General features: G+C 41.0%; 1 protein-coding gene across 26 annotated transcripts in view; it reads left to right on the top strand.

The window, feature by feature from the left end:
- LOC140729077 (receptor-type tyrosine-protein phosphatase delta-like) overlaps nt 1–9443 on the top strand; it is a 2395537-nt gene extending 2386094 nt beyond the window's left edge. For all 26 annotated transcript variants that reach the window (XM_073048383.1, XM_073048384.1, XM_073048388.1 and 23 more), the window contains one exon: nt 5598–9443. In XM_073048383.1, coding sequence (XP_072904484.1) covers nt 5598–5666 — 69 coding nt within the window. In that variant the 3' untranslated portion in view covers nt 5667–9443. The remainder of the gene's footprint in view (nt 1–5597) is intronic.
- The last annotated feature ends 17387 nt before the right edge of the window (nt 9444–26830 follow it).

Here is a 26830-nt window from a genome sequence, read left to right as displayed (position 1 = left end):
TGGAGCCATTGCACCAATTCCATGACATCACCTGCCACCCTCAAAGACAATCCATTGCAAACTGCACTGTGAATTCTCTGACACAAATTTGCTGCCCTTCCACTTTCTATGTTAATAGAGTTGGGGTGTCAGAAATGTTTCATTCCTATTAATCAGCAGTGCTGAGCACATGGAGCAAGTTTTTAAAATGTTAATAGACCTGTTTTCCAAAAAGAATCAGTCTTGGAATGATTAATTCATTGAGCAAAATTCATATTTTTAGTTTTCAGTGTTTCAGGCTTGCAATTCCTGTATACTTTCATGCTGAACCAAGGTCCACAGCTCACAGAGTTTGAAATCTGTATTTCATAAGTTTTTTGCTAACTTTGTCTGTGTACTATTCAGCACTACGCTCTCACAGGTGACAGTGAGGAGAACTGTACCAGTCAATTTATTTACTTATTGAGATATAGGGCAGAATAGGTCCTTCCAGCCATTCGAGCTGTGACACCCAAATTCAATCCTAACCTAATCACAGGACAATTTACAGTGACCAATCAGCCTACCAGCCGGCAAGTCTTTGGATTGTGGGAGGAAACCGGAGCACCCAGAGGAAACCCACACAGTCACAGAGACAATGTACAAACTCCTTACAGGCAGCAGTGGAAAATGAACCTGGGTAGAGCATTGTGCTAACCACCACATGACCGTACTGCCCCATGTGATGGAAATGGCTGAATCCACCACTCTCTGTATTCTTGTCGGGTCTAGTGTTATACTGTAATCGAAGAATGATTCAAAGCAATAAGGATAACAAAGATACACATTCTTATAACAGGGAGGATATCATCTAGTGAATCATTGTGTGAGTGCCTACCTGCATTGACACTGGTGAAGCCTGGCTTTCAATGGTACAGGCATGTCCAACAAGTAACCAAAACACGTTTAGCACCGGTAAAATGAGACAGACCTCTCCATCCCTCCAAGCAAGGCCAGCTTAAATGCCAGAGATGGTCACTGTTTCCTCTGCATGGCTGTTGATTGCTGAGTACTGGCATGCAGCCTGATTTTCTCTGGCATCATGTGCTGTATTCTGCAGAAGGAGTGCATTATGTTTGTCGACTGCCACATCCTCTAGGTCCTGCAGTTACATTCAGGATGAATGGAATGAATGGAGTTCATGCAGGATGCACGGGAATTATGAACTGGGATGAGAGTTTCTATTCTGGCATGAACTACGGGATTCAGAAAAGTTTGACATGAGTGCAGCTATGATTAGCATTTTGGATCAAGAGACATGGCACCATGTGATTCATCCCTTGCCAGTCTGGCAGGATCATCAAACATCTTCCAATGCTGCAAGAAGATCCTCCGGATTATAAAGCGCTCATTAAACTTGGGCCAGCAGGATCAAAAAGCTTCTCAGGAAACTTAAACACAAATATTCTGCTGTTGCTGGAAATCTTGAGCAACACACACAAAATGCTGGAGGAATTTTATAAAACCCTAGTTAGGCTGCATCGGGAGTACTGCATACAGTTCTGGTTGCCCCCATTACGGGAAGGATGCTGAGGCTTTGGAGAAGGTGCAGAAGAGGTTTACCAGAATGCTGCTTGGATTAGAAGACATGTGTATAACAAGAGGTTGTTTTCTCTGCAGTGGCAGAGGCTGAGGAGATCTGATAGAGGTTTATAAGGTTATGAGAGGCATAGGGAAAGTAGACAGACAGTATCTTTTTCCCAGGATTGAAATGTCTAATGCCAGTGGGCATGCAATTAAGGTAAGGGGGTGAATTTTAAAGGAGAAGTGAGGAGCAAGTTGTTTCTTACACCGAGTGCTGGGTGCCTGGAATGTACTGCCTCAAGTGGTAAGTGAGGTAAATACGTTAGAGACTTTTAAGAGTCATTTAGATAGGCACATAACTATGAGGAACATGGAAGGCTATGGACATTGAATCAGCACAACATTGTGGGCTGAAGGGCCTGTTCCTGCGCTATATTAACCTATGTTCTAATAACCCAGCAAGTCAGGCAGCTTCTATGGAGGGGGGTAGAGAAACAACGTTTTGGGCCAAAACCCTTCATCAGGACTGGAAAGGAAGGGGGCAGAAGCCAGAATAAGAAGATTGGGGAGGGGAAGGGGTACAAGCTGGTAGGTGAAAAGTGAGACCAGGTTGAGAAGAAGGTGGCTGGGTGGGAGAGGGGGTATGAAATAAGAACTTGGGAAGGGATGGGTGGAAGAAAGAAAGCACCGAAGAAGAAGAAGGATTTTTTTTGTGTGAGAACAGTAAACCATAGAAGAAAGAGGGGAACCAGAGGAGGATGATGGGAAGTTGGGGAGAAGACAAGGTGAGAGAGAAACCATAATGGGGAATAGGAAAATAGAGAAGGAGGGAGCGGGAAGCGAATACAGGAAGTTGGAGAAATAATGTTCATGCCATCAGGCTGAAGACTACCTAGACGGAATATGAGGTGTTGCTCCTCCAACCTGAGTTTAACCTCATCATGGCATAGGGAAGGCCATGTTAGAATGGGAACAGGAGGTCAAATTGAACTGGGTAGCCACTAGGAAATCCTGCATTTTGCAGCAGACAGAGCATAGGTGATCCTCGAAGCAGCCCCCCAATCTGCATCGAGTCTCACAGATGTAGAGTAAGTCACACTGGCAGCACCGGAGACCCCAGCAGATTTGCAGGTGAAGTGCCAAGTCACCTGGAAGGACTGTTTGGGGCCCCAAATGATAGTAAGGGAGGAGATATAGAGTCAAACGCATTACTTGTCACTCTTTCAGAGCTAAGTGGGGAGAGATGAATGGACAAGGGAGTCTTGTAGAGTGGGATATCTATGGAAAGCAGAGGGCAGGGGAGGGAAATATGTAAACACAAAGTACACTGCAGATGCTGGGGTCAAAGCAACATGTACAACACGCTGGAGGAACTCAGCAGGTCGGGCAGCTTCCGAAATATGTGCTTAGTGGTAGGATCTTGTTGGAGTTAGTGGAATTTACGGAGAATGGTCTTCTGGATATGGAGGCTCGTGGGGTGCTAGATGAGGACAAGGGGAACCTATCCCTTTCGGTCCCAATGAGCCTGTGTGACTTATTAACTTACTAACTGTATATCTTTTGGATGTAGGAGGAATCCATAGTATCAGGAGGAATCTCGCGTGATCATGCGGGGAACGTACGAACTCTTTACGGATAGTGGTGGAATTGAACCCAATCGATGGCACTGTAATTGCGCTAAGCTAATCATTACAGTACTGTGCCATCCCACACTAACTATAAACCACCCATTTACACTCATTCTAAATTAATCCCTTTTTGCATTCGCCACACATCCTCATCAACTTCCGCACTCGCCCACACACGGGTGCTTTTGAAGCAAAGGCAATTTACTCTTAACTTAACAACTCACACCTCTTTGGGAGGAAGGGGGAGGGGGAAACAGGAGCAGCTGGAGGATATCCACACAGTATCAGGGAGAGTGTGCAAACTCCACACAGACAGCGCCCGAGTGTTAGGATTGATCCTGGGTCTCCAGTGCCAGCTCTTCTACCTGCGCTCTATTGTCACGTGTACCGAGATACCGACAACAGCTTCTGTTCGTGTGCCATCAGGTAGATAATGCCAAACATAAGTACACTGTGAAGAAAGCAGAATGCAGAATATAGTGTCATTATAATCTAGGAATGGAAGGAGACGTGTCAAGAATGAAATCTGATTGCTGTGGGATTAGTGTGGTTGGTTGTCCCTATGGACTCATTGGCTGAAGGGTCGGACTGTCTGTGCTTCCCCCTCCATATTATGAGCGTCTGTTCATCAAGATGCTCAAAACTATGTGCAAATGAGCTTCAAGTGGACAAGCATTGCAAAACAAGAGATGTGCAGCCATAAATATCGGTCAAGATGTTCCGATGCTTTTCCAAGAACAATACTGAAGCAATGAGTGGTATTGGCTGCAACCAGTGAAGTGAGGAAATCACTAGAATGATACCTGTGCATTAGTAAAGTACAGTTTGTTTTTCCTTTTCAATTTAATGTGAGAGGGGAATCATTAAGCAGAAATACATTGATACTTGGTTTGGAGAATGCATTGACTGTAACTTTGTGAATAACAATCCCTGGTTTCCATCTACAATAACAATGATGACAGTTGCAGACTGAGCTGCCAAATTTTGTCATTTTTGTTCATCAATGAAAGAAGACGGTGCTATTTTTAATCAGACCTTGGCAACAAATACCCTGGTTTCATGCTCCCATTTTTCACTGACAAAATTGTCACTGCACACACCATCACTAAGAGAATATGCTTGGCAGTTGCAAAGAAAGAGGCATAAACAGAAGAGGTTCTTAATGAAGTAAGTTTAGCCAAAAACAGAACACCTTATCTGTGTGGAGAGTATCTGTTCTGTGCACGTCTGACAAGTTGAATTTCAGATGACATGAGAATATTATTTTCTTTCATTTAGGTTGCAAGTAATCGCTGTGTACTCCTATGACTGAGTGTAAAGACATTGAAGCATGGTCTTATTCCCCCACCTCAATTCCCAGGGCAAAATGAATTAGAGGTTATCAATTTCTTGTGGAAGTTGGAAAGGAGAAAATGAGGTGCACTCAATCCTGACCTGGGAAATCTTCCCATATTGCTGAAACAGTAACTCACTGCAGCCTGTTTAGAATGCCAAGGGCACAAGAGTACAGGAAAATAGGAATAGGAGGAGGCCATCAGGTCTCCAAAACATGCCCTGTCATTCAGTACGGCCATGGCTGATCCCTGCTGGCCTCAACTCCTCCTGAGCCAGTTACCCTTAGCCACTGCACCACTGAAAAACACACAACGTCCCGTCAAATGTGCGACGAATGGAAGAACCCCTTAACAACTTCTCTTGGTGGTTTTTTTGTAGTGTAAATTGAGCTAGATCAAAGCTGATAGTCAATTATCTGGTAAATGTTTGAGGACATTTTCCTTATAAGGATGATGGAAATATTTGAAGTAATAGCGGTTAGAATAAAAAGATATTGACCAAGTGAACCCTTAAATTAGCCATCTGAAATTCAAATCGGTTCAGTTTATAGGAGGCATTCCACTTGTTTAAAGTATATACTTCTAAGATAGTGGAGAGGAATTTCAACAGATCACTTAAGAGTGTCTAGATGAGGGTTTTGTTTCAAAGGCTTGTCATATTATGCATAGTGATCTCCAGTCTGCCAGTACCATTTCAATGAAGCATGGTCTGTTCAGTTGAGTTCCATGGGCAGCTCTAGCATTTAATCTCAAAGCAACAAAACGAGGTCCGCTGTTCAATGTTACTTCAAGATGCACTTCGCGCACACTCAAAATGATGATAAATCATGTGAGAAAAAGATACAGACTTGGTTTTTGTCCAGTGTCAAAGGCTAATGTTTGCAGAGTTGTTTAATTTCAAAGAAAGCCTTTAAAACTACATAGATTGCATGACGTTCCTGCAATATTGTCAGCGCATAGCAATCATAGGTCCTTAGAGCTGCACGTTGTTGAACTATATTCCTCTCACATATTCATTCTGAAATTTAGCTGCATCATTTACTGTATTTAGAGGTCTGTTATTGGAAATTCATTTCCTCTTGTCTTTCTGCAGGATCAATATCAGTTCTGCTATCGAGCTGCACTGGAGTACCTTGGAAGCTTCGATCACTATGCAACATAGAAACCCAATCCACCTTGGATTTACAGTAGGCCATTTAAGATCCAGAAAGCCTCTTCTGAGCCATACAATGTGCTTGAGAAGTACTACTTACTCCTAGCTAAAGATAAATTAGTGGGGGGGGCAGGGGAAATTTAAAAATAAACTATTCCAGGTGGACCAAGAATTGGCAATTTAATAACCAACTTAAGAAGAGGAGGAGAATCTTTTCTGATGGGGCACCAAAAAGAATTGTTCAGAAAACTCAAGGATTCAACTTTGATGATTGAAGTGGAGGTGAACCGATTGAAGAAGACTGAGATTGAGGAAGGAATGTCTGAGAACTGTGGAGAAAGGATTGCAAAGCTGAATCTTGAGAGTACTATGTCTGCAAGGGAATAAAAATGTTATGAAAAGGCCAGTTCCTGACTTAAGAATCTAGTAGGACACGTTTGCTTCAGTATCACCCCTTTCCACCATTTGCTCATACTAATTATTAAGAGGGAGGGAATGTTCAAATTACTGATTTAGTTTTTTAGTACTGTAATATACTGCTGACCTGTGCTTCATTTTTAACTGTGTAAACTTCTTTCCCTTTTTTAACAAAAGTTTATCATTCAATGAAGTGAATTTAAAAAGTTGCTTATTTGTTCATATGTTTTTTCCAGACTGTAGCTTTTTTTAAGCTGTAGAAATGATGTATGTATCTGGCTGTAGAAACGGAAATAATTTGAAATTTTTGATGCACATTTTTTGTGCTGTCCTTTTATTTATCTTTTACCACATAATGGTCTGATTGAGTTTTTCATTTTAATGAAACTTGCCCTTAGCAGTCAGTTAATAAACAAATCAACTAATAACATTAAATGAAAAAGGGCCTTTATGGAATCAACAGGGAGGGGCAAAGTATAAAGCTGCTGCTACTGAATTCATCAGATCATCCATGTCAAGGATTTTAAGATGTGGTTGAATAGCTCGCCAAATATATCACTAGTAACCTCCATCTGAATAATAATTAGTTGTCTAGGCTTCCATGATGACATGGTGAAAAGTTAGTGTCTACTGGAATGCACATCAATGAACTTAGTAATCCATGTTTAATAGGTTCATATGATATACTGAAACGTATCTTTGCACATGTACGCAATAAATTGCATATAAAAAAGCAAATAAGTTTTAAAACTTTTAGCGTGGGACTTTCATTTTGCTTCTATACTTTATAGTGAGCATGTTGTTAAATATACTTGGATTAAGTAATCCCTGTTTCAGAGCTAAAATGGGATTGAAAGTCTTTTAATTTCTTTAAGAGGATGAAAAATCTTGAGGGGAGGATAACAGTTCAAAGCATTTCACATTTTTTGAAGCCATAGTACACAGTTTTGTGTTTCTTTTGCAGATTCAGTAGAATTTAACTTTATCGAGAAGCCTTGCTGTAAAGTCTCATCGCTAACACCTGTGTAATTCCATAGGAAAAGGGCAGATACTGCTGCAGAGTGGATCTACTGCAAAAAGCAGCAGTGTTTCACAGTGCCTGTGAGGCAAGGCTAAGAGCTGATGGTTGCAGGAATTGGGAGTCCCGCAGAGGAATTACATTGCGAGAGGCAGAATATGTCCCAAATGTTGGGAAAACCTTGCAGTTGACATTGCTGGATTCTCAGCTTCCAACACAAAATCAGGGGCTCCACAATGCCTAGGAACCTGCCCTTCCTTGTTGGTTACTGTAACTACCAGTCTGGAACACCCTGAAAGGGTGCCCAGGCAACAAACAGAAGCCAGACTTGGCATCTCCTCACCAGAAAGAAATGTCACTGGAAGATTAAAATAAATGTTGTTCTGCTAAATGGGAGTGATTTGAACGCAGACTATCCTTCCTCTTTAAGCATTAATTTTGATTGCAATGATAACTTTATATGCAAATTAGACACTATTATACCATTGTGTACATACTTCGCATTTAATTTCTATCTCTGAATTGAAGTGCTTCAAGTGTATTGAGGTCTTTTGTGTACCTTAAAGTCAAATCCAGTAGGTGATCACATTACATTACATCTAGATAGCAGAAATGAGTTCTGTGGAAAATGGTTAAAATTTCTTCATCAATAGTGCCACGGTCAACTGGGTCTCAGTTGTTTCATTGAGTCAACCAACAGATTTTTTTAATGTATTTGTCCTTGATACAGCAGTCATATTTAGAGTTTTCAGCTTTTTTATATATGAAAATTAGATTCCCTTTCTTAGTTCTTTTCCAATTGCTTTTCAAGCAAGTGCAAGCACAATGGTAGTGTTAGGCAAGCCACGGTGTTAGCAGGTTCTTTGCATTAGAAGAACCAAGAACATTGAAATTAGGTGGAAAGACATGTCAGGAATCATTACAATTTGTCTGTGAGACCAATCACCCTATTGTTTTTTTTTTAGTTTTCTTTCCTCTCAGAGGTCAAAAACTTTTCAAAATCATACAAAAGCACTTTTTTCTAAAATAAGAAAGATGACAGAAGGCTACCTCAGGATGGAAGCCGTAAGTTTATGTCATGTTGATGCACCTCTCCATGTTGTAAAATTAACAATCTGCTAATATTCCTGTGAGATGAGATACAGACCATTACCTAGTTAAGAACCACCAGCCTAACCTCGATCAGTATTGAGCCGAGTTGCTGAGGTTGCCAAGTATAACTGTTCATATATTTGTCCAATTAATGTATGTCTCTTAAAAACAAAGTATCTGTTTTGTACCAAGAGCTATTTGTGAAATCATATAAGAACATGTTGAGTGAGAAAATGTTCCAATGGAATTCTTGTTTGGGAATGCATTTTTCCCCCAGAGCTGATTTAAAAAAATTGAAGTATTTAAACTGAAAATCAGAATGTGGTAGCCAGGGTAATTACAATAAATGGAGTAAGTTGTCAAGAATGCCCAGCGTATTTGCTGCTTTTTTAATCTAGCTTCTCATTGATGTGTGTTCCTGATTGCACTCACTGTCTCCCATTCCACATCACTGTCTTATTAAAACCTCTTAATCTGCAAATTCCTTCATAATCTGCAGGAAGATATATTTTTCTCTCTTTGAAAGCTGACAAGGTGCTATGATTATTTAACCATTAACCTATGTAGGCAATATATATAAATATATATATAATTTTTTTAATTAGTTGCATTCAGATAGATAACATTTGTATGATACAAGTATATTTTAATTTAGCAATTCTTCTGCAAATTATTTTCTCATATTAGTTGTTGCTTTCTTTTTTTAATTATCCATTTTGCAAAAGTCTAAAGTCCTCCAGGGAGATGTGCACTTTTCCAAAACTTTGTACTATGCACGGCCCTCGTGATTCTACACCCAAAATTACATGCTACTTGAACCCCTGTGTAATTTATGCGTTCACTCTAGGTGTTTATGTAAATAACACAGAATTTTAGGAGAGAAAAGGTGGTTGCAATGATGCCCAAATACTCTGACAAATCTCCCGATGGCTTCAAATTCTACCATGCCCATCTTGTGAATTTTTCCATTCAAGTTTGAAGTGCTTGGATTTATTTTCAAAGTAAAACAGACTGTGTTCACTGCTCTCATTTGAATGCATAGATTGAACAAAACAAAATGTAACATGGCTTGTTCAAAGAATCATACAATTACCTCTAATTAGTAGTTAGCATAAATGTTTTACAGATTGAAAAGCGTGCTTTTTATTTTCTTACTTAGGTTACATTGGTGGCAAAAAGTCTGTAAGAAAATCAGTTATTTGCTGACACAAGTTCCATTTGTTACAAATGAATTCTAATAAAAATGTCAGTGTTATGCACCATTGGTGGTCTTTATTAAATTCATAGGCACTCTGTGTATCATCATGTAGAAGGGAAGATTGTGATGCAGGTCAATATTCACCAAGTTTTCATAGCAGTTCAGTCACCTTCTGATACTGTTTGTCAGCCAATAAAGCCACCCCAACTTTCATTCAATGCACTAAAATACAGCCTCTGATGTGTTTCCGATGTGCATGTGGGGAAACCACCTAGGTGTTGTAGTGAATCATCAGAATTCTAAGTTAAAAACCATGTGATTCTCACCCAGACTCAGTCTGCTTACATCGTGACATTGTCCAAGGCTCACCAGAGACCACCAATCTGTCCTTCAGCTGAGGTCTGGGAATTGTTGAGATAACACCTTGTGGCACTGGTTCTGTGGTACTACAAACTCCTTCTCACTCAGAGTCGAGATCATTCATACTCCTACAGGTAATACGAGGTGACAGTTGTAAAGGGATGAATGATAGCTCTTCTTGGTCATGCCTTTTGTCCAAAGCTGCAACTACTTTTGCCAATACGGTCAGTCTAAAGCTGGGACTTCTGGTCACAGAGTGCTTAAGGTTGACTATCAAAGCTAGCTGCAATCTATTCTCAAATAGATCTACTAAGAGGCATGTAGTACAATGGAGAAGCCTGAAACTTTTGCAACATGTGAGCCTATTCCCATTTTTGCTATTCTTTGGCAAGGGTAAGGGAATTACAGTTTCTAAGGGATTACCTGTGACCTTGAGCCAGCAGTGGACTGCAAGCTGCGATATGTTGGAGAAATCTCCAAACCTACCCCGGAGAAATCTCCAAACCTACCCCAGAGAAAACTTGTAAAATATCATGACCAAAGTAACCTTCACAGCATTTTGAGGATTTGGTGCATAGTACTTAAATTAACTGGACTTCCATCCAGCGGCTTGCACTATTGATCCAAAGACTGGATATCACACCTCACTGTGGCAGTAGGAGAACTTAAAATCAAATCTGATGAATCTATATAAAGAAAACTGCTGACATTAACAATATCCACAAAGCTGTCAGTTTGCTATATTTAAAACATTCTGGCTTGTCATTAAAAACCCATTAGATTTGCCATTGTCTTTCACTGTTGGACATTGTCCATCCTTACTTGATCTGGCCAATATGTGAATGCAGGCATAGAGCAAGCTGGCTGAATTTCAACTGACATCTGAGATGACCTGACAAAACACTCGGGTATTTCCACCACATGCACTGCAGCAGTTGAAATGGGATGTTAATCACCCTTCTAAAGGATAAATTGGGATATTGAGATTGATATTGAAGTCCATACCTTGTGTTGTACCAAGTTGGAACTGATTTCAACACTAGTTCCTTCTGCAGAATGAATTTTGACATCACTGACCCAAGACTGCTACTGTCTGCTGCAGGAAGATGAGGCTCTAGGGAAGAACTTTTCTGGATTTTGATGGATCTTATCTGACAAATGTGTTGCAAACAACAGGACAAAGAGCTTCAGTGGTTTCCATGGAAGGAGGAGTAAATATGATATGTCAAAAATGTTTTGTGTATTGTGGTCAGAAATAAATAACCAACGGAGTCGAAGGGCAGGACTTCCTTGGAGTTATGAAATCATAAAGATTTGAAAGAGGCCCCTCAGTCCATCAAATCTATGCGGACCATCAAGCACCAATCGAAAACCAGTTCTAGTTACCAGTACTTGCTCTGTTCCCTTCTGTGCATCAATGTTTTAAGTTCTCATCCGGATACTTACTAACCTTTATGAGAGTATCTTCCTCCACTACACATTCAATGTTATCTAGAATCCAACAGTGCTCTAGATAGAAAAGTACAACATAGAAAAAAGGACTTTAACCCATGATGTTGTGCCGAACTAATTAAACTAATGACACCTAATCCCTTCTTTGCGCACATGGTTCATATCCCTCCATTCTCTGCATGTTCTTGTGCCTATCTAAGAGCCTCATGAACACCTCTGCTGTATCTGCCACCACTATTATCCCTGTGATTGCATTCCAAGCATCACTGCTCTCTGTAAAATCACGCTCTGCATATCTCCTTAGAATTTTCTCCCTCTCATCTTAAATGCACCCTCTAGTATTTGACGTTTTGGACTTGGGAAAAATGCACCACTTGTAAAGGTTATTCCTCAAATTCCCTTTAAGTCTCTTGCCCCTTCCAGTATCTGATAGATTTACCATTTGCCTTGTGAGTTCCCCTCATGTTTCTGTATGTCTCGAACAACCTGTCCAATCTCTCCTCTTAACTAAAGTCGTCCAGTGTTGTTGTTTCCTGGTGTTTAAACTGTTATCACATTGAAACAACAAGCGAAGGGTTAATGCTATCTTCTTGTGAGTGATGTGGCAATTGCAGGCAAAGTCCAAATTGTTGCTTTGGCCATTACAGCTGAAGATGGCAGAAGTCTGAAATAAAATCAGAAATGGATTTAAACAGATTAAAGTGTAGGAGTACCTAAGCAAAGAATAATGCAGCAGACATTTCATTCCTCAACCCCAGTTCTGACAGAAGATTTTTAAGCTGGGATGTTTATTCTGTTTCTCTCTCCACAGGTGTTGCTGGGTCTACTGAGTGCTTCCAGATTTTTCTATTTCTTCATAAAGCTGATAAATAAACGTAAAGCCAATACAATGATAAAGTGACAAACATCCACTGCTTTACCAGACATTACCCATTTATTTAAATTGATGATTAGTTACAATGTTATTATAGGGCAAGAAAGCCATACGGCTCAGAAAATGGTCCTTCAGACCAGCTGGTTAATGCTGTCCAAGATTCTGATCTAAGCTATCCCATTTGCCTGCTTTTGGTCTGTGTCCCTAAATATTTCCTATCCATGTACTTGTCCAAGTGCCTTTTCAAAGTTGCTAATGTACCCTTCCTCAAGCACTTCCTCTGGCAGCTTATTCCATACACTGAGCAACATCTGGGTAAAAAAGTTACCCTTAGGTTCCAATTGAATCTCCAGCCTTTCAGCTTAAACAGATAAGTTTTTGTTAATAATCTAATTCTTGATTCCCTAACCCTGGGAAAAGGATGGTGTATTCACCCTATCTATGTTCCTTATGATACGTGTTAAGTACTTTGGCGCTCTGCTGCTTTATTTCCAGATAACTTTCAGAAATGGATCTCATCACTTTACCCAAGGGTAGACCCTAATCTGTGTGAGTGACTTTCACCAAGGGATTTAAGGACAAGATTGCATCACTGATTTGTCAATGTCAGAATCTGGGGGATGGGGGTTGAATGTCAGATTCATCATTTTTCGTAGTTATGTTATGAGGCACTTTCAGACAGAGAGCTTCTTTTAATTTCATAATGAAATTGCTTTCAATATCAGTGCCAAAGTGACCAAGTTACAGCAGTTTGTGATGTGCAGAGGGAGTCTAACTGCATCTTAATTTTCTGGATTGAGAACTGTTAACACATGCAGATCCCTCCCTCTTATATAACTAATTCCTGATTTTTAAAAAGCAGATAGCAACAGAACCCATTGACTTTTGTTTGGGGGTTGATTTTACTTTGAATTTCCTGTGCAATGTGTGTGCACCCAGTTTTGAGAAAGGACATTTTTTGCTGCATTGGGAAGTAGTAACACCATATCTGTGTGCATTCGGCAGAGTGCAAAGTGAGCAGAACATGGACAAATCTTGGATAGTATTGATCTGATTACAAAAAACTGGACCTCAACGGGAAGACAGTTCCAGGTGTTCAGATTGCACCAGTGTTCAGTAGCATAAAGGTGTACTCTGAGTTGTATCAATTACTGGCAGGTTTGATGTTGACTGAATTGAAAGCATTTTGCTTGTTAAGAAGTGATGCACCCTGACATTGACAAAGATTCCCAAGCCAACAGGGAACGTGCAAAATTGTGCTTTCACTCAGTGGTGCAGACAGTCCAGTGCATCTGTGGATATGAACTTCCCACTATTCAGGGCATTTACAATGACAGGTCCGTAAAAAGGGCCTGAAGGATCATTGGAGACCCGAGTCACCCCAATCACAAATATTTTCAGCTGCTACCATCCAAGAAACAGTACCATGTCATAAAAGCCAGGACCAACAAGCTCCAGGACAGCTTCTTCCACCAGGCCATCAGGCTGATTAACTCACGCTGACACCACTGTATTTCTAAGCTATGTTGACTGTCCTGTTGTATATCTTACTGTATATACTATTTATTACAAATTACTACAAATTGCACATTGCACGTTCAGACAGAGATGTACGTAAAGATTTTTACTCCTCCTGCATGTGAAGGATGTAAGAGATAAAGTCAATTCAATTCAATCCCTGGTTACTCTCAGATATGAAAGTTCCTTTGATCGGTGTGATGGGGAAAGGGAGCATGCTGAGTTGGGTCTCCTGTCACAAAAGGGGGTCATGGGGTCTCATCAGAAAACAATTCTCCACGCACAACATCAAGAATCAACAAGACCATTCCCTCTATACAGATGTATCATAGCGATGGTATGGCGACAGTGTGAAGATGGTGGCACGTGCAGTCACTCCAGCTCCAACCAAAGGAGTAACTGTAAACAAGGGAAATCTGCAGATGCTGGAAATCCAAGCAACACACACAAAATGCTGGAGGAGCTTAGCAGGTCAGGCAGCATCTATGGAAAAGAGTAAACAGTTGACTCTTCATGGGGGAAGAGTCTCGCACAAAACATCCACTGGTCATTCTTTTCCATAGATGCTGCCTGCTTGCTGAGTTCCTCCAGCATTTTGTGTGAGTTGTTTAATGGTGTTATTACTCATCCCCTACATTATGTATTATCGCCTGCAACAGCCACCCTGGGGAGACTCCGTTAGAAGTGATACACAAGTAAGTTAAAGCTCAGAAAGTATGTTGGTATTCATGTGAAATGAAAGGTGAAACCTTGCAGGCCAGCTCTCATAGCATGAACATCAATTTCTTGAAGTTCCAATAATGCTTTCCCCTCTCCTTCATCATTCCTGATCCCCTTTTCTCTCTCTCACCTCATCTCCTTGCCGCCCATCACCTCCCTCTGGTGCTCCTCCCCCCATTTCTTTCTTCCATGGCCTTTGACCCTCTCCTATTAGATTCCCCCTTCTCCAGCCCTGTATCTCTTTCACCAAATCAACTTCCCAGCTCTTTACTTCATCCCGCCCCCTCCCGATTTCACTTACCACCTTGTGTTTCTCTCCCCCTCTCCCCACTGTTTAAATCTACTCCTCATCTTTTTATCTCCAGTCCTTCTCAAGGGTCTCGGCCCAAAATGTTACTGTACTTTTTTCTATAGGTGCTGCCTGGCCTGCTGAGTTCCTCCAGCATTTTGTGTGTGTTGCTCGGATTTCCAGCGTCAACAGATTTTCTCTTGTTTGAGAACACATTAGACCTGGTTTATACCAACATCCCTGATGCATACAAAGCTGCTCCCTCACGTGGGATCTTCAGACCACTTATCTGTTATGCTAATTCCTGCATACAGATCAATTATTAAACCAGTTCAAAGGGAGATAAAGACTTTTCCAGAAGGAGCAACTCAGCATTGCAGGACTGTTTTGAAAACACGCACTGGAGCATGGCCTGGGAGGAGGCTGCCCAAGACTGTCACGTTAACATCAATGACTATGCAAGATCTGTGTCTGGTTATATAGAGAAGTTCATTGAGGATGTCACAGTTATTAAACACATCTATGTGAGGGCAAATCAGAAGCCCTTGCCCCCTGAGGAACAGGCACCCTGTCTGACTGCAGCTGATGTGATCAATCCGTGTAAAGTGGAGGCCTGATAACATAACTGCTTGTGTGCTGAGGGACTGCGCAGCCCCATTAACTGAGGTTCCAACAGACATCATCAACATCTCTCTGGGATAGTCCACTTTGCCCTCAGGCTTCAAGGCAGCCATCATCATAGAAACATAGAAAATAGGTGCAGGAGTAGGCCATTCGGCCCTTCGAGCCTGCACCGCCATTCAGTATGATCATGGCTGATCATCCAACTCAGAACCTTGTACCTGCTTTCTCTCCATAACCCCTGATCCCTTTAGCTACAAGGGCCATATCTAACTCCCTCTTAAATATAGCCAATGAACCAGCCTCAACTGTTTCCTGTGGCAGAGAATTCCACAGATTCACCACTCTCTGTGTGAAGAAGTTTTTCCTCATCTCGGTCCTAAAAGGCTTCCCCTTTACCCTTAAACTGTGACCCCCTCGGTCTGGACTTCCCCAACATCGGAAACAATTTTCCTGCATCTAGCCTGTCCAATCCCTTTAGAATTTTATATGTTTCAATAAGATCCCCCCTCAATCTTCTAAATTCCAGTGAGTATAAACCTAGTCGATCCAGTCTTTCTTCATATGAAAGTCCTGCCATCCCAGGAATCAATCTGGTGAACCTTCTCTGTACTCCCTCTATGGCAAGAATGTCTTTCCTCAGATCATCCCAGTGCTCATGAGGGCAACAGTAACGACTACCGTCCAGTGACAGTGAGCTCAACAATAATGAGGTGCTTTCAGCGGCTGGTTATGGATCACATTAAATCTCATCTTCCTGCTAGTTGGTGCCTTTCCAGTTTGCTCCATTGATGAGGCCATAGCCTCTGCATTCCACTCCATCCTGTCCCACCTGGAAAATGGTGCCACATATGCCTGGAGGATGTTTATCGACATCAGCTCGGCATTTAATGCGATCATTTTTGATCACCCCTCAGTAACTGGTGATTGGGTCTCAACACCTCTCTCTGTAACTGGATGCTGGACTTCTTGACAGAAAGACCACAATTAGTCCGTGTTGGCAGCAACATCTCGAGCTCCATCACACTGAGCACTGGCGCTCCCTGGGGTTGTGTGTTCATCACACTGCTAATACATGACGGCATTGTTAGATCCAGTTCAAACCAATTAATCAAGTTCGTTGATGACACAATGGTGGTTGGCAACAACAAATCGGCATATAGAGGGGAAGTAGAGCGGCTGGTTGAATGGTGCAAGCACAACAACTTGAGTCTCAATGGAAGACTGTAAGACTTATCACAAAGACCAGGCTGTAAGACTAATGAACTCCCAGTTACCATCCAGGTCCATCACGCATGATGCACCAGTAGCATTATACTGTTTACTTTTTAACTTGTGTCTTAAATGCACCTTGTTATTTGTTAATTGGCTAGAGGTAATATTACTTTAGGCATTATGTGTGTGAGTATTATGTACTGTGCTGTGCACCTTGGTCCGGAGGGACATGGTTTCATTTGGCAGTATACATGCATACAGTTGAATGATAATAAATTGAACTTGAACTGCTCTGCCCAAGACCACAAGAAATTATGAAGAGTTCTGAGTGGACCCTATCCGTCACATAAACCAGCCTGTTCTCCACCAGCTCTGTCTATACTTCCTGCTGCTTTGGGAAAAAAGCCAACGTAACCAAGGAACCTTCTCACCACAGGCATTTTCTCTCCTCCCCTCGTCTGTCAGGCAGAAGGCACAAAATTTTGAGAGTATGTACCAGACTCAAGAACAACTTTTATAGCTGTTGCTATACTTCTGACTGGACCTCTAATTTGCTAAAACTTAATGCAAGCACTGCAGAACTAGAAGCATAAAACAGATTAGATTTGCAGAGCTTGAGAAAGTGTACCACCAGGCTAAAGGACAAATTCTTTCCTTTTATAGTAAGTTTCTAGAAGGGACCTCATACAATTCAAGATGAACTTTTGATCTTCAAATCTACCTTGCCGTGGCATTTACAAATTATTGTCTACACATGCTGCACTTTCATTGTAACTGCAAGACTATATTCTGCATTCTGTTTCATCTTTTACTCTCTAGATGTACTTAGGTTATGGCATTATCTGTCTGGGTGAAGTTAGACTGCTCTGCCCAAGATGGCACGAAACTACACTACCATTGGAAACCTCCAACATTTGCTTCTCCAATTTCCCTCATCACACTTGATCTATTGCAGGACAGAGGGCATGGCAAGATCACAGCTCAAATCACAAAGGCATCATGAAGAAGATTGTATTGAAAATACCTTGCTTAAAAACTAGGAATAATTGAGAAGTAAATGAGATGATAGCACAACCATGAAGCATCACCCATAAAAATCTCATCGCTGGCCCTGTGGAATCAATAGATTGATAAGATGCCACACATGGACATTTCTGAAAATCCATTATTCTGATGCAAACTCAAATCCAGTCTTATTTACAACTCTAGAGGCAAAAGCTTCTATTCTGAACTTTCCTGGGGTACATGAACAATGTTCACGTAACCAAACCAGAAGCCAGTAGCTGGCTCTAAGGTCTGAGCATTAATAGATAAGCTACTGGCATCATATGGAAAGAAGAGCTGGAAATGGATTTGAGGGTGGCCATCCATTTCAATATCTCTGAGTGTTTCAGGCTGCTGCAGGGAACATCAGAAACAATTTTCATCACAGGACAGCACTGGGAACATCACTCTGAGAAGGTGGGCTTTTACCTTTACTCACGTGGTGGAGAGTGAGAATCGGGCAAAGCTGAAAAATCTCTACAACAGTGGTGCTTGTGATGCTGGAGTGTAACACTGAGGGTTCAGTCGCTGTCTGAAATCCAGGCAGCATTCACAATGATTTCATGTAGTCAATGGGCTCACCATACTCCAGCCAGCAAAGTAGACTTTGGAATCAAGAACAATTGTTTCAATGCCCGGCTCTTCACTCTAGTCCAAGACATCATGCATAAAATCAACCCAAACTTTTCTATGGCTTGGACCCCTACCATTAACCAAGTTGGAAACCCCTGCATAAAAGGAAAATAACCTTGCAGCAAGAGTCATCCAATCACCCATGTTGTCATCAAGCAAATTGCAAACATTCTCAAGAGAAGTCTCCATTATCCAGACCAGTCTGCAAATGTAGTAAATGCCAAAGCTGTTAAATGTTCCTTGTGACAGCTATGGAGCAGGAGATGAAGAATGGGATGAGGGGAATGAGGGCAGAACAAAATGTTGAAAGGATAACACAACATTAGCACCCCCACTCCACCTTGTTGTGAAGTAGAGTTCTATATTCCGGCAATAATTTCAGTGACCACAGTTCTAATTCCCCATTTCATCATTGTTGATCTTTTACCTTTTCTACCAATGACAGATAGACCTCAGTATGTGCGGTTGGGAGACTGTAGGTCTGACACGGTGGTCAGCAGCACAGGAGTGCCGCAGGGAACCGTACTCTCTCCGGTCCTGTTCACCCTGTACACATCAGACTTCCAATATAACTCGGAGTCCTGCCATGTGCAGAAGTTCGCTGATGACACGGCCATAGTGGGGTGTGTCAGGAATGGACAGGAGGAGGAGTATAGGAAACTGATACAGGACTTTGTGATATGGTGCAACTCAAACTACCTGCGTCTCAATATCACCAAGACCAAGGAGATGGTGGTGGACTTTAGGAGATCTAGGCCTCATATGGAGCCAGTGATCATTAATGGAGAATGTGTGGAGCAGGTTAAGACCTACAAGTATCTGGGAGTACAGTTAGATGAGAAGCTAGACTGGACTGCCAACACAGATGCCTTGTGCAGGAAGGCACAGAGTCGACTGTACTTCCTTAGAAGGTTGGCGTCATTCAATGTCTGTAGTGAGATGCTGAAGATGTTCTATAGGTCAGTTGTGGAGAGCGCTCTCTTCTTTGTGGTGGCGTGTTGGGGAGGAAGCATTAAGAAGAGGGACGCCTCACGTCTTAATAAGCTGGTAAGGAAGGCGGGCTCTGTCGTGGGCAAAGTACTGGAGAGTTTAACATCGGTAGCTGAGCAAAGGGCGCTGAGTAGGCTACGGTCAATTATGGAAAACTCTGAACATCCTCTACATAGCACCATCCAGAGACAGAGAAGCAGTTTCAGCGACAGGTTACTATCGATGCAATGCTCCTCAGACAGGATGAAGAGGTCAATACTCCCCAATGCCATTAGGCTTTACAATTCAACCGCCAGGACTTAAGAACTTTTTAAAAGCTATTATTAATGCTTTTTGAGATAGTGATTTAGATGCATATCATATTTTTTTACTGAGTTAAGTATTGTATGTAATTAGTTTTGCTACAACAAGTGTATGGGACATTGGAAAAAAAGTTGAATTTCCCCATGGGGATGAATAAAGTATCTATCTATCTATCTCTATCTATCAATACAGTACCAACCTGAATGCCAGAATAATTGCCCATACTAAAGCAATATTTCAAACTATATTTACACAGTGAACCATAATAGAAACCTGTGAAGCATCAACTGATTTGATTTTTATCTGTCCCAACGCTCGCATGCAAAGCAAGGAGGTCGCTGATGGTCTTATATACGAATTTCCATTACATTTGATCCAAAACCCATCAGACCAAGATCTGATCTGTAATTCAACAAATGGTCACTAAGCCTGGGAAAACCCGGCAACTAAATGGGACAACAGGGGTTGTATCAATAAACTGAATCCTTTTAAGGGCATACGGAATCAAGGGGTGAGATCCATGTTCCTCCCTGCAAATATTGAGCCTCATGCTCCGTTGGTTATGCTCCAAAGTCCATTGGATATTGGTGCAGTATTAGAGATATGATGTTGAGCATTTAGATACATGCTAGGATTTTCCCTCACAAGCTGGAGAGATTTCCCTTTCCTTTTTGAACATACAGGGTGGATAATTCAAAATGAACAGATTCAAAACCATTGTACAAACTTCTCTTTGCTGATAGTATAATGATCTTAAATGGATTTTTTGTATCTATATTTACTCAGAAGATGGATGCAGAGTCTATGGAAGTTAGGGAAAGCAGTGGTAAAGTCATGGACCCTATGCAGATTACAGAGGAGGTGTTTGCTGTCCTGAATAAAATTAGGCTTGATAAATCCCCAGGGCCTGATAAGGTGAATTGCAGGGGTCCTAGCAGAGATATTTAAATCATCCTTAGTGACAGGATGTACTGGAGGTACTGGAAGCTTTGTGGACGGCTAATGTTGACCTGCTGTTAAGAAAAACAAGCACTAAAAATAAACTGGGAAATTATAGGGTGGTGAGCCTGACATCAGTTGGAAAGTTATTGGAACATATACTAATGAACTATATACATGAGTATTTGGATAGATATGGACTGATTAGGGATAGTCTGCATAGCTTTGTACGTAATAGGTTGTGTCTAACGAACCTTATAGAGTTTTTTGAGGAAGTGATGAAGGCAAGGCAGTGGATGTTGCCTGCATGGGCATCAACAAGGCATTTGACAAGCCGCTGAGGTTGGTCAAGAACGTTCAGTCGCTCGGCACTCAAGATGCGGTCATAATTTGGGATGGACATTGGTTTTGAGTGAGAAGCCAGAGAGTGGTAGTAAATGGTTGCCTTTCAAATGAAGCCTGCGGCTAATGGAGTGCCAAAGGAGTCAGTGCTGGGTCCATTACTGTTTGTCATCTATATCAATGATCTGGATGATAATGTGGTTAACTGGGTCAGCAAATTTGCAGATGACAACAAAATTGGGTGGTGTAGTAGTCAGCGAGGAAGGCTATCAGAGCTTGCAGCAGTATTGGAACCAGCCCCGTCTGGTAAAATGGACTGAAAAATAGCAGATGGAATTTAATGCAGACAAGTGTGAGATGTTGTACTTTGTTAGGACGAACCATGAGAGGTCATACACAGTGAACGGTAGGGCACTGGGGAGTGCAGTGGAACAGGGTGCTGTGGGAATACAGGTCCACAGTTCATTGAAAGTGGCATCACAGGGAGATAGGCTCATAAAGAAAACTTTTGGCATTTTGGTCTTCATAATTCAAAGTATTGAGTACAGGTAATGGGATGTTATGTTGTAGTTGTATAAGATGTTGGTGAGGCCTGATTTGGAGTATTGTGTGCAGCTTTGGTCACCTACCTACAGGGGAGATTTAGATAAGGTTGAAAGAGAACAGAGAAAATTTGCAAGAATGTTGGCAGGACTGCAGGACTTTGGTTATAAGAAAAAATTGAATAGGTTAGGACTTTATTCCTTGGAACATAGAAGATTAAGGGGAGATTTGATGGAGGAATACAATATTATGAGGGGGTATTGATAGAGTAAATGCAAGCAGACTTTTTTCATTGAGGTTGGGTGGGACTACAACTAGAGATCATGCTTTAAATGTGAAAGGTGAAAAGTTTAAGGGGAACATAAGGTGAAACTTCATCACTCAGAGAGTGATGAGTGTGTGGAACGAGCTGCCAGTGCAAGTGGTGCATGTAAGATTGATTTCAACATTTAAGAGAAGTTTGGAGGGTTATGATCCAGGTATAGGTAGATGGGACTAAGCCATTTAAATAGTTTGGGCTGACAGGCCTGTTTTTTGTGCTGTACTTTCCTTTGACCCTGACTGTCACACCTTTGAAGATATTAAGTAATCCCACTGAGGACAACAGACTGCAGATGCTGGAAATCTGGAGCAACACACAAAGGAACTGGAAGAAGTCAGCAGATCGGGCAACTCCTATGAAGGGAAATGTACAGACCATGTTTCAGGTTGAGACCATCCACTAGGAATGGAAAGAAAGAAGGAAGATAACCACTATAAAAAGCAGGAAGGAATGGTTGGTAGGCAATGAGTGGATCCATATTAGGTAGGTGAGGGAGGATGGTGAGTTGTAATAGTATAAGAAATTGGAAGGTGAGAGGTGCAAGTAAAGGATTGATGAAAAAGGAATCTGATAAGAGAGGACGGTGGAATTTTGGAACATTAATTCCATTGCTCTTTTACAAAGCTGAATTTAAACATTGGTGCAGATTTTACAGTTCCAGCATCTAAACCCAATTTGATTTCCTGAACACAGTGAATAGAGGGTAGAAAGAATTGCCCCTTTCTCAGAACTCTTGCTGTGACTGTTCAAGTCAATGTCCCCCAATACAAAAATTAACCCATTTGGTTCAGCTGCATAGTTTCATTACAGTAGGTTCTGCCTGCTGGAATTTTTTTTACAGCTTAATCAAGCCTCTCCTCACTTATTGCGGATCCCCATTGCGATTGCCTTTACTAATAACCCATCTCAGACAGGGTGAGCAGTAGGAAGGCACTCAGCGATGATTTCATTTATTAAATTGGCACAGAAAATATAATGAGTTTTGCCTACAAAAGAATTGAATTTGATTTAAGCAAATTAATGTCAGGATCTTTGGAAAATGTGTGTTTCTGTAAACTCACATTTCTTTCACTCATGATCATTGAAATAACAATTCTCACAACAAAATGAAAGGCTAATAATTGTGCACATTTGTGATAGGCCCATCTTGTTTGACTTTCAGATGGGTTTATTCATTGGCTGTGATTTTCACTGTCTGATTCAATCATGATGATGAAAAGTTATCTATCATTTCAGATTTGCTAAAGTAAAAGAGAAAATTACAGAATCAAAACACAAAGGTAATAGTCCTTCATTTAAGCCTGATAAAAGTGTTCATGAGTTTTCCTCAACTTCCTTTAAATCCAGGTTGTCGGAAGCAAGAATTCTGATCAACACAGACTAAAGTGAAACTTACTTAAACAGATGATAAATTGCTCCTTCTCATTTTTTCTCCATGTTATTGTGTTATGCAGAAAAATTTGCAAGAGAGCTTGGAGCCTACATTACACTGTTTGGGCCAAAGTGTGGAAGATTTCTCTTAAAGCCATTTATAAATGGTGATCCAGAGGATGGAGAATCCTGTTAAGATATATTTTGTTGTCAACTTTGCATTAATCAAATTGGCCTGCGGGGTTAAGTCTTTAGTACGATAGTTCTGAGTTTGCATCAGATTGGCATATAAGAATGGTGTTTGCAGGTTTAGCAGATGGGAAAAATAAGTTATTTTCAAACATATTAACTCCTGCAGGCATTCCACCAAACAAGCTGTAGATAGCTCAACAAACTGTAAAAACGTTTATTTCATTTCAAAAAGTCATAGAGTCATAGAATCATTTTGCATGAGAACAGGCCCTCTGGCCCAGCTAGTCCATGCCAGTCCAAGCTTGCCCCATTTACCTGCATTTAGTCCATATCCTTCTTAACCCTTCCCATCCTCGTACCTCTCCAAGTCTATTTTAAAGGTTATTACTGTAACTGCCAAAACCATTTTCTCTGGAAACTCATTCCACTTTTATACCACCTTCTATATAAAAAAGTTTCCTTTGAAGCTCCTATTAAAGCTTTCCCCCTTCCACGTAAACTGAAGCACTCTAGCTATTGATTCCCCAGAAAAGAAGACTGAGTGCATTCACCCTACCTCATAATTTTAATGCACGTTGTTTTTTTTTTGCCTTCAGGGGCTATCACTGGTACACAGGGTCAGGCTCTACAACGTAAATTAGAGAGACAATCTGATTTCTCCTGAGGTACATTTCTTTATAAAATAAAGCAAAAATTGGTCTTCCTCCGATGGATGAGAATAATTCGTTGGAGGTCAAACTTTTACTGAAGAAAGAAACCCAATTTTGTGAATGTATGCTGAATACTGAAATGTATGTCATCAACTTAAACAGGTAGTGGAAAGCTATTTTTAATTGGTTCTGTGTTTTGGATTTTCAATATCCTTACAGTATTGGGATAATGTTGTGTTAACACAAATACAATATGTTTTAATAAGGGACTTAATAAGGGAGAAGAAAAGTGAAGCAAATGACTGGTTAGGTATAGTTAGGTGTGTGGGTGATGAGCACATAGAGCCCAGAGGCAGAAGGTTAACAACTCCTGGTAACAAAGGGAGACATACAATTTGTGATCAAATGGAGAGAATCCTGGGTGTACTGTTGAGTGTGGGAAATGATCACAGAAGGAATAACATGCCTGAAATCAGAAAATTTAAAGTTCGCACCATTGGGTCATGAGCTATTCAGTGGAATTTGAAACAATGTTCATTGTGACAGTGAGAAAGGCTAAGGCAGATTGGTGTGCTTTCAATGTTGTAACTACTGTCTCTTACATTATTAGAGAAATATTTTCATCTGTATGACAGAGAAAATTAAAAGGTTTGACATGCTGTGCTTTGAACATATTACAATAGCGGAGACACAAGAGACTGCGGATGCTCTCCACCCCTGCTTCTCCTTCCTGTTGCCACCCTCCCCCTCTGTTTCTCTCACCCCTTCCCCCATCTGCATTTTCATCTTCCCATTTGTCTTTCTCCTTTCCCACCACGCTGTCACTCCACCCTTCTCTCCTTTCTCTCCCCAACTCCCCACTCTCCCACTTCATCACTCCTGCCACAATCTCTCTCCTCCTGCCATCTGATTCTCCCCATTCCTGATCTATTTCTCCCCCTCTGTCTTTCCCCTTTCCCCCATCCCTCTTCCCCATCTTCTTCTTATCCTTTCTCTCTATCTGACCTTATCTACGCCCCATGCCTGCTTCTCTCTCTCTCTCTCTCTCTCTCTCTCTCTCTCTCTCTCTCTCTCTCTCTCTCTCTCTCTCTCTCTCTCTCTCTCTCACCCCCCCCCCCTCCCCTCTCCCCTCTGTGTCACAAGTGATGTACTGATGACCACTTTGGGGGTCAGGTCCTCCAGCCATCCAATGAGCACCACTTCTGCAGACTGACCGGTTTATCCTTCCCTATTGTAGTCCCTTGTGGCTGAAAAGTTGCACTTTAATGCTGAAATCCTACTGACTGTTATCAGCTGTAAGTGCATTTTTCCATTTGACTTTGTACTAAATTTCATTTTGGACCCTCCCCTGACCTAGCAAACTGGATTTCAGCGCAGACTACTCAAATGTTGGCCTGAATGGTTTCTGTGTTGGTATTTTGACACACTTTTATTATGGTACAACTTCACATTTTGAATTACATTCCAGATTTTAAAAATTGCCTTCACATTGTATTGCACATTACAGAAATCAGAAATTCCAATGGAATGGCATTTCAGATCAGAAAATATAAATTCCAAAGTTTTCCATCACTTCTGTCCTCTCTTTAAATTTCTGTTTCTTTGTTTCTTTTGTTGATGTGATGACCTGGCTTAACCACACCATTGCTGAAATACCATTCTGCTAACTTTTAGATTCAGCATAGCAGTATGGGAGTTTTGGATGAAATATCTGTTTATTTACAATTTGAGGCAATATGCAAACAGACAGCTATCTCAACCAAAGAACTTGGAGACAAATTTAGATATCTAGGAAATGTGGTTGATAATGTATTATGAATTTGATAGTTTCTGTGGATGTAAAAAACACAAGTATAAGGAAAGGTCATTCTGCTATAACATGATTCCAAAATGCAAATTAATTATGAAGCGATTGATGGATTAGGGAACATTTTGCATCATGCATGCTGCATTTGTTATAGATCAAATGTGATACCTCTTTCAATTTGTGCTTCGTAGGCAACCACACAGTTTTTCTATAATGTAAGGGTTTTTTTAAGCACGTAACTATAACATTTTTAAGAAATTGCTTGTAGTTAATCTCAGCAAATGCATGTCAAGAACAGACCAAGCGTTCTGTTCTCTGTTCTCACAGCTTGGATGTTTACAAAGCTCTGATTCTCTCATGGAATATTGGGATATTGTCTTATGTTTATCTGCTTGGCCCTGTTAATGGAGGGACAGAATAACATGTTCTTCAAGAAAAGGCAATGGGTTCAATGATGGTGAATGGAGTGTGATCCTTGACCTCAAATTTCCCGGAAATATTCGGTGCAGCTAAGAATGGAACTTCACTGCTCTATTTTAAGGAAGATTTGAAAAAATCTGATTTGCATCTGTATATAGCCAAAAAAATGTAATTAACTGCCAACTGACTTGAATATTTGTGTTACTTTAAAGATCTGTCAATCATACCACCCGCTGCTCATTCATACAGCTAGACGTGCATGCAAAATATCATTTCATGACCATATGTATTCAAAGATTTGTCAGAAGGATGGCTGAGTTGCAAGAAGTTGGAGAGTAATTTCTTCACTTCTTGTAATTGAACCACTTATCATATTCAGCAAAGTTCTATCAGACTTGAAATGTTCTGTTGCTCCATCTACCCTGACTTAATTTCACATCCCCATTGGAAGGAATGACCAGTTTCAATTCTTATTCTCATGAGCTCAAGAAGGGGATAGGATGATTAAGAGTAGAACTGGAAGTCGCAAAGACTGAACTAACACAGCCGAAGAGTGCAGCCCACTCCTTGGTAGACTGATCTGTAATGCTAATTATCACTGAGATGCAGAGCATAGCTTGAAAATAAGACCATTAGATATTGAAGCAGAATTAAACCATTCAGCCCATTGAGTCTGCTGTGCCATTCCACCATGGATGATCCAAGATCCTACTCAACCCCATACACCTGCCTTCTCGCTATATCCTTTGATGTCTTGACCAATAAGGAAACTATCAAATTTTGCTTTAAATATACCCCAGGTCCTCGCCTCCACAGCTGTCTGTGGTAGAGAATTTCACAGAT

Source organism: Hemitrygon akajei, chromosome 6 (assembly GCF_048418815.1).
Source record: "Hemitrygon akajei chromosome 6, sHemAka1.3, whole genome shotgun sequence".
NCBI classification, from domain to species: Eukaryota; Metazoa; Chordata; class Chondrichthyes; order Myliobatiformes; family Dasyatidae; genus Hemitrygon; species Hemitrygon akajei.
This window is presented reverse-complemented; position numbering and strand designations above follow the sequence as displayed.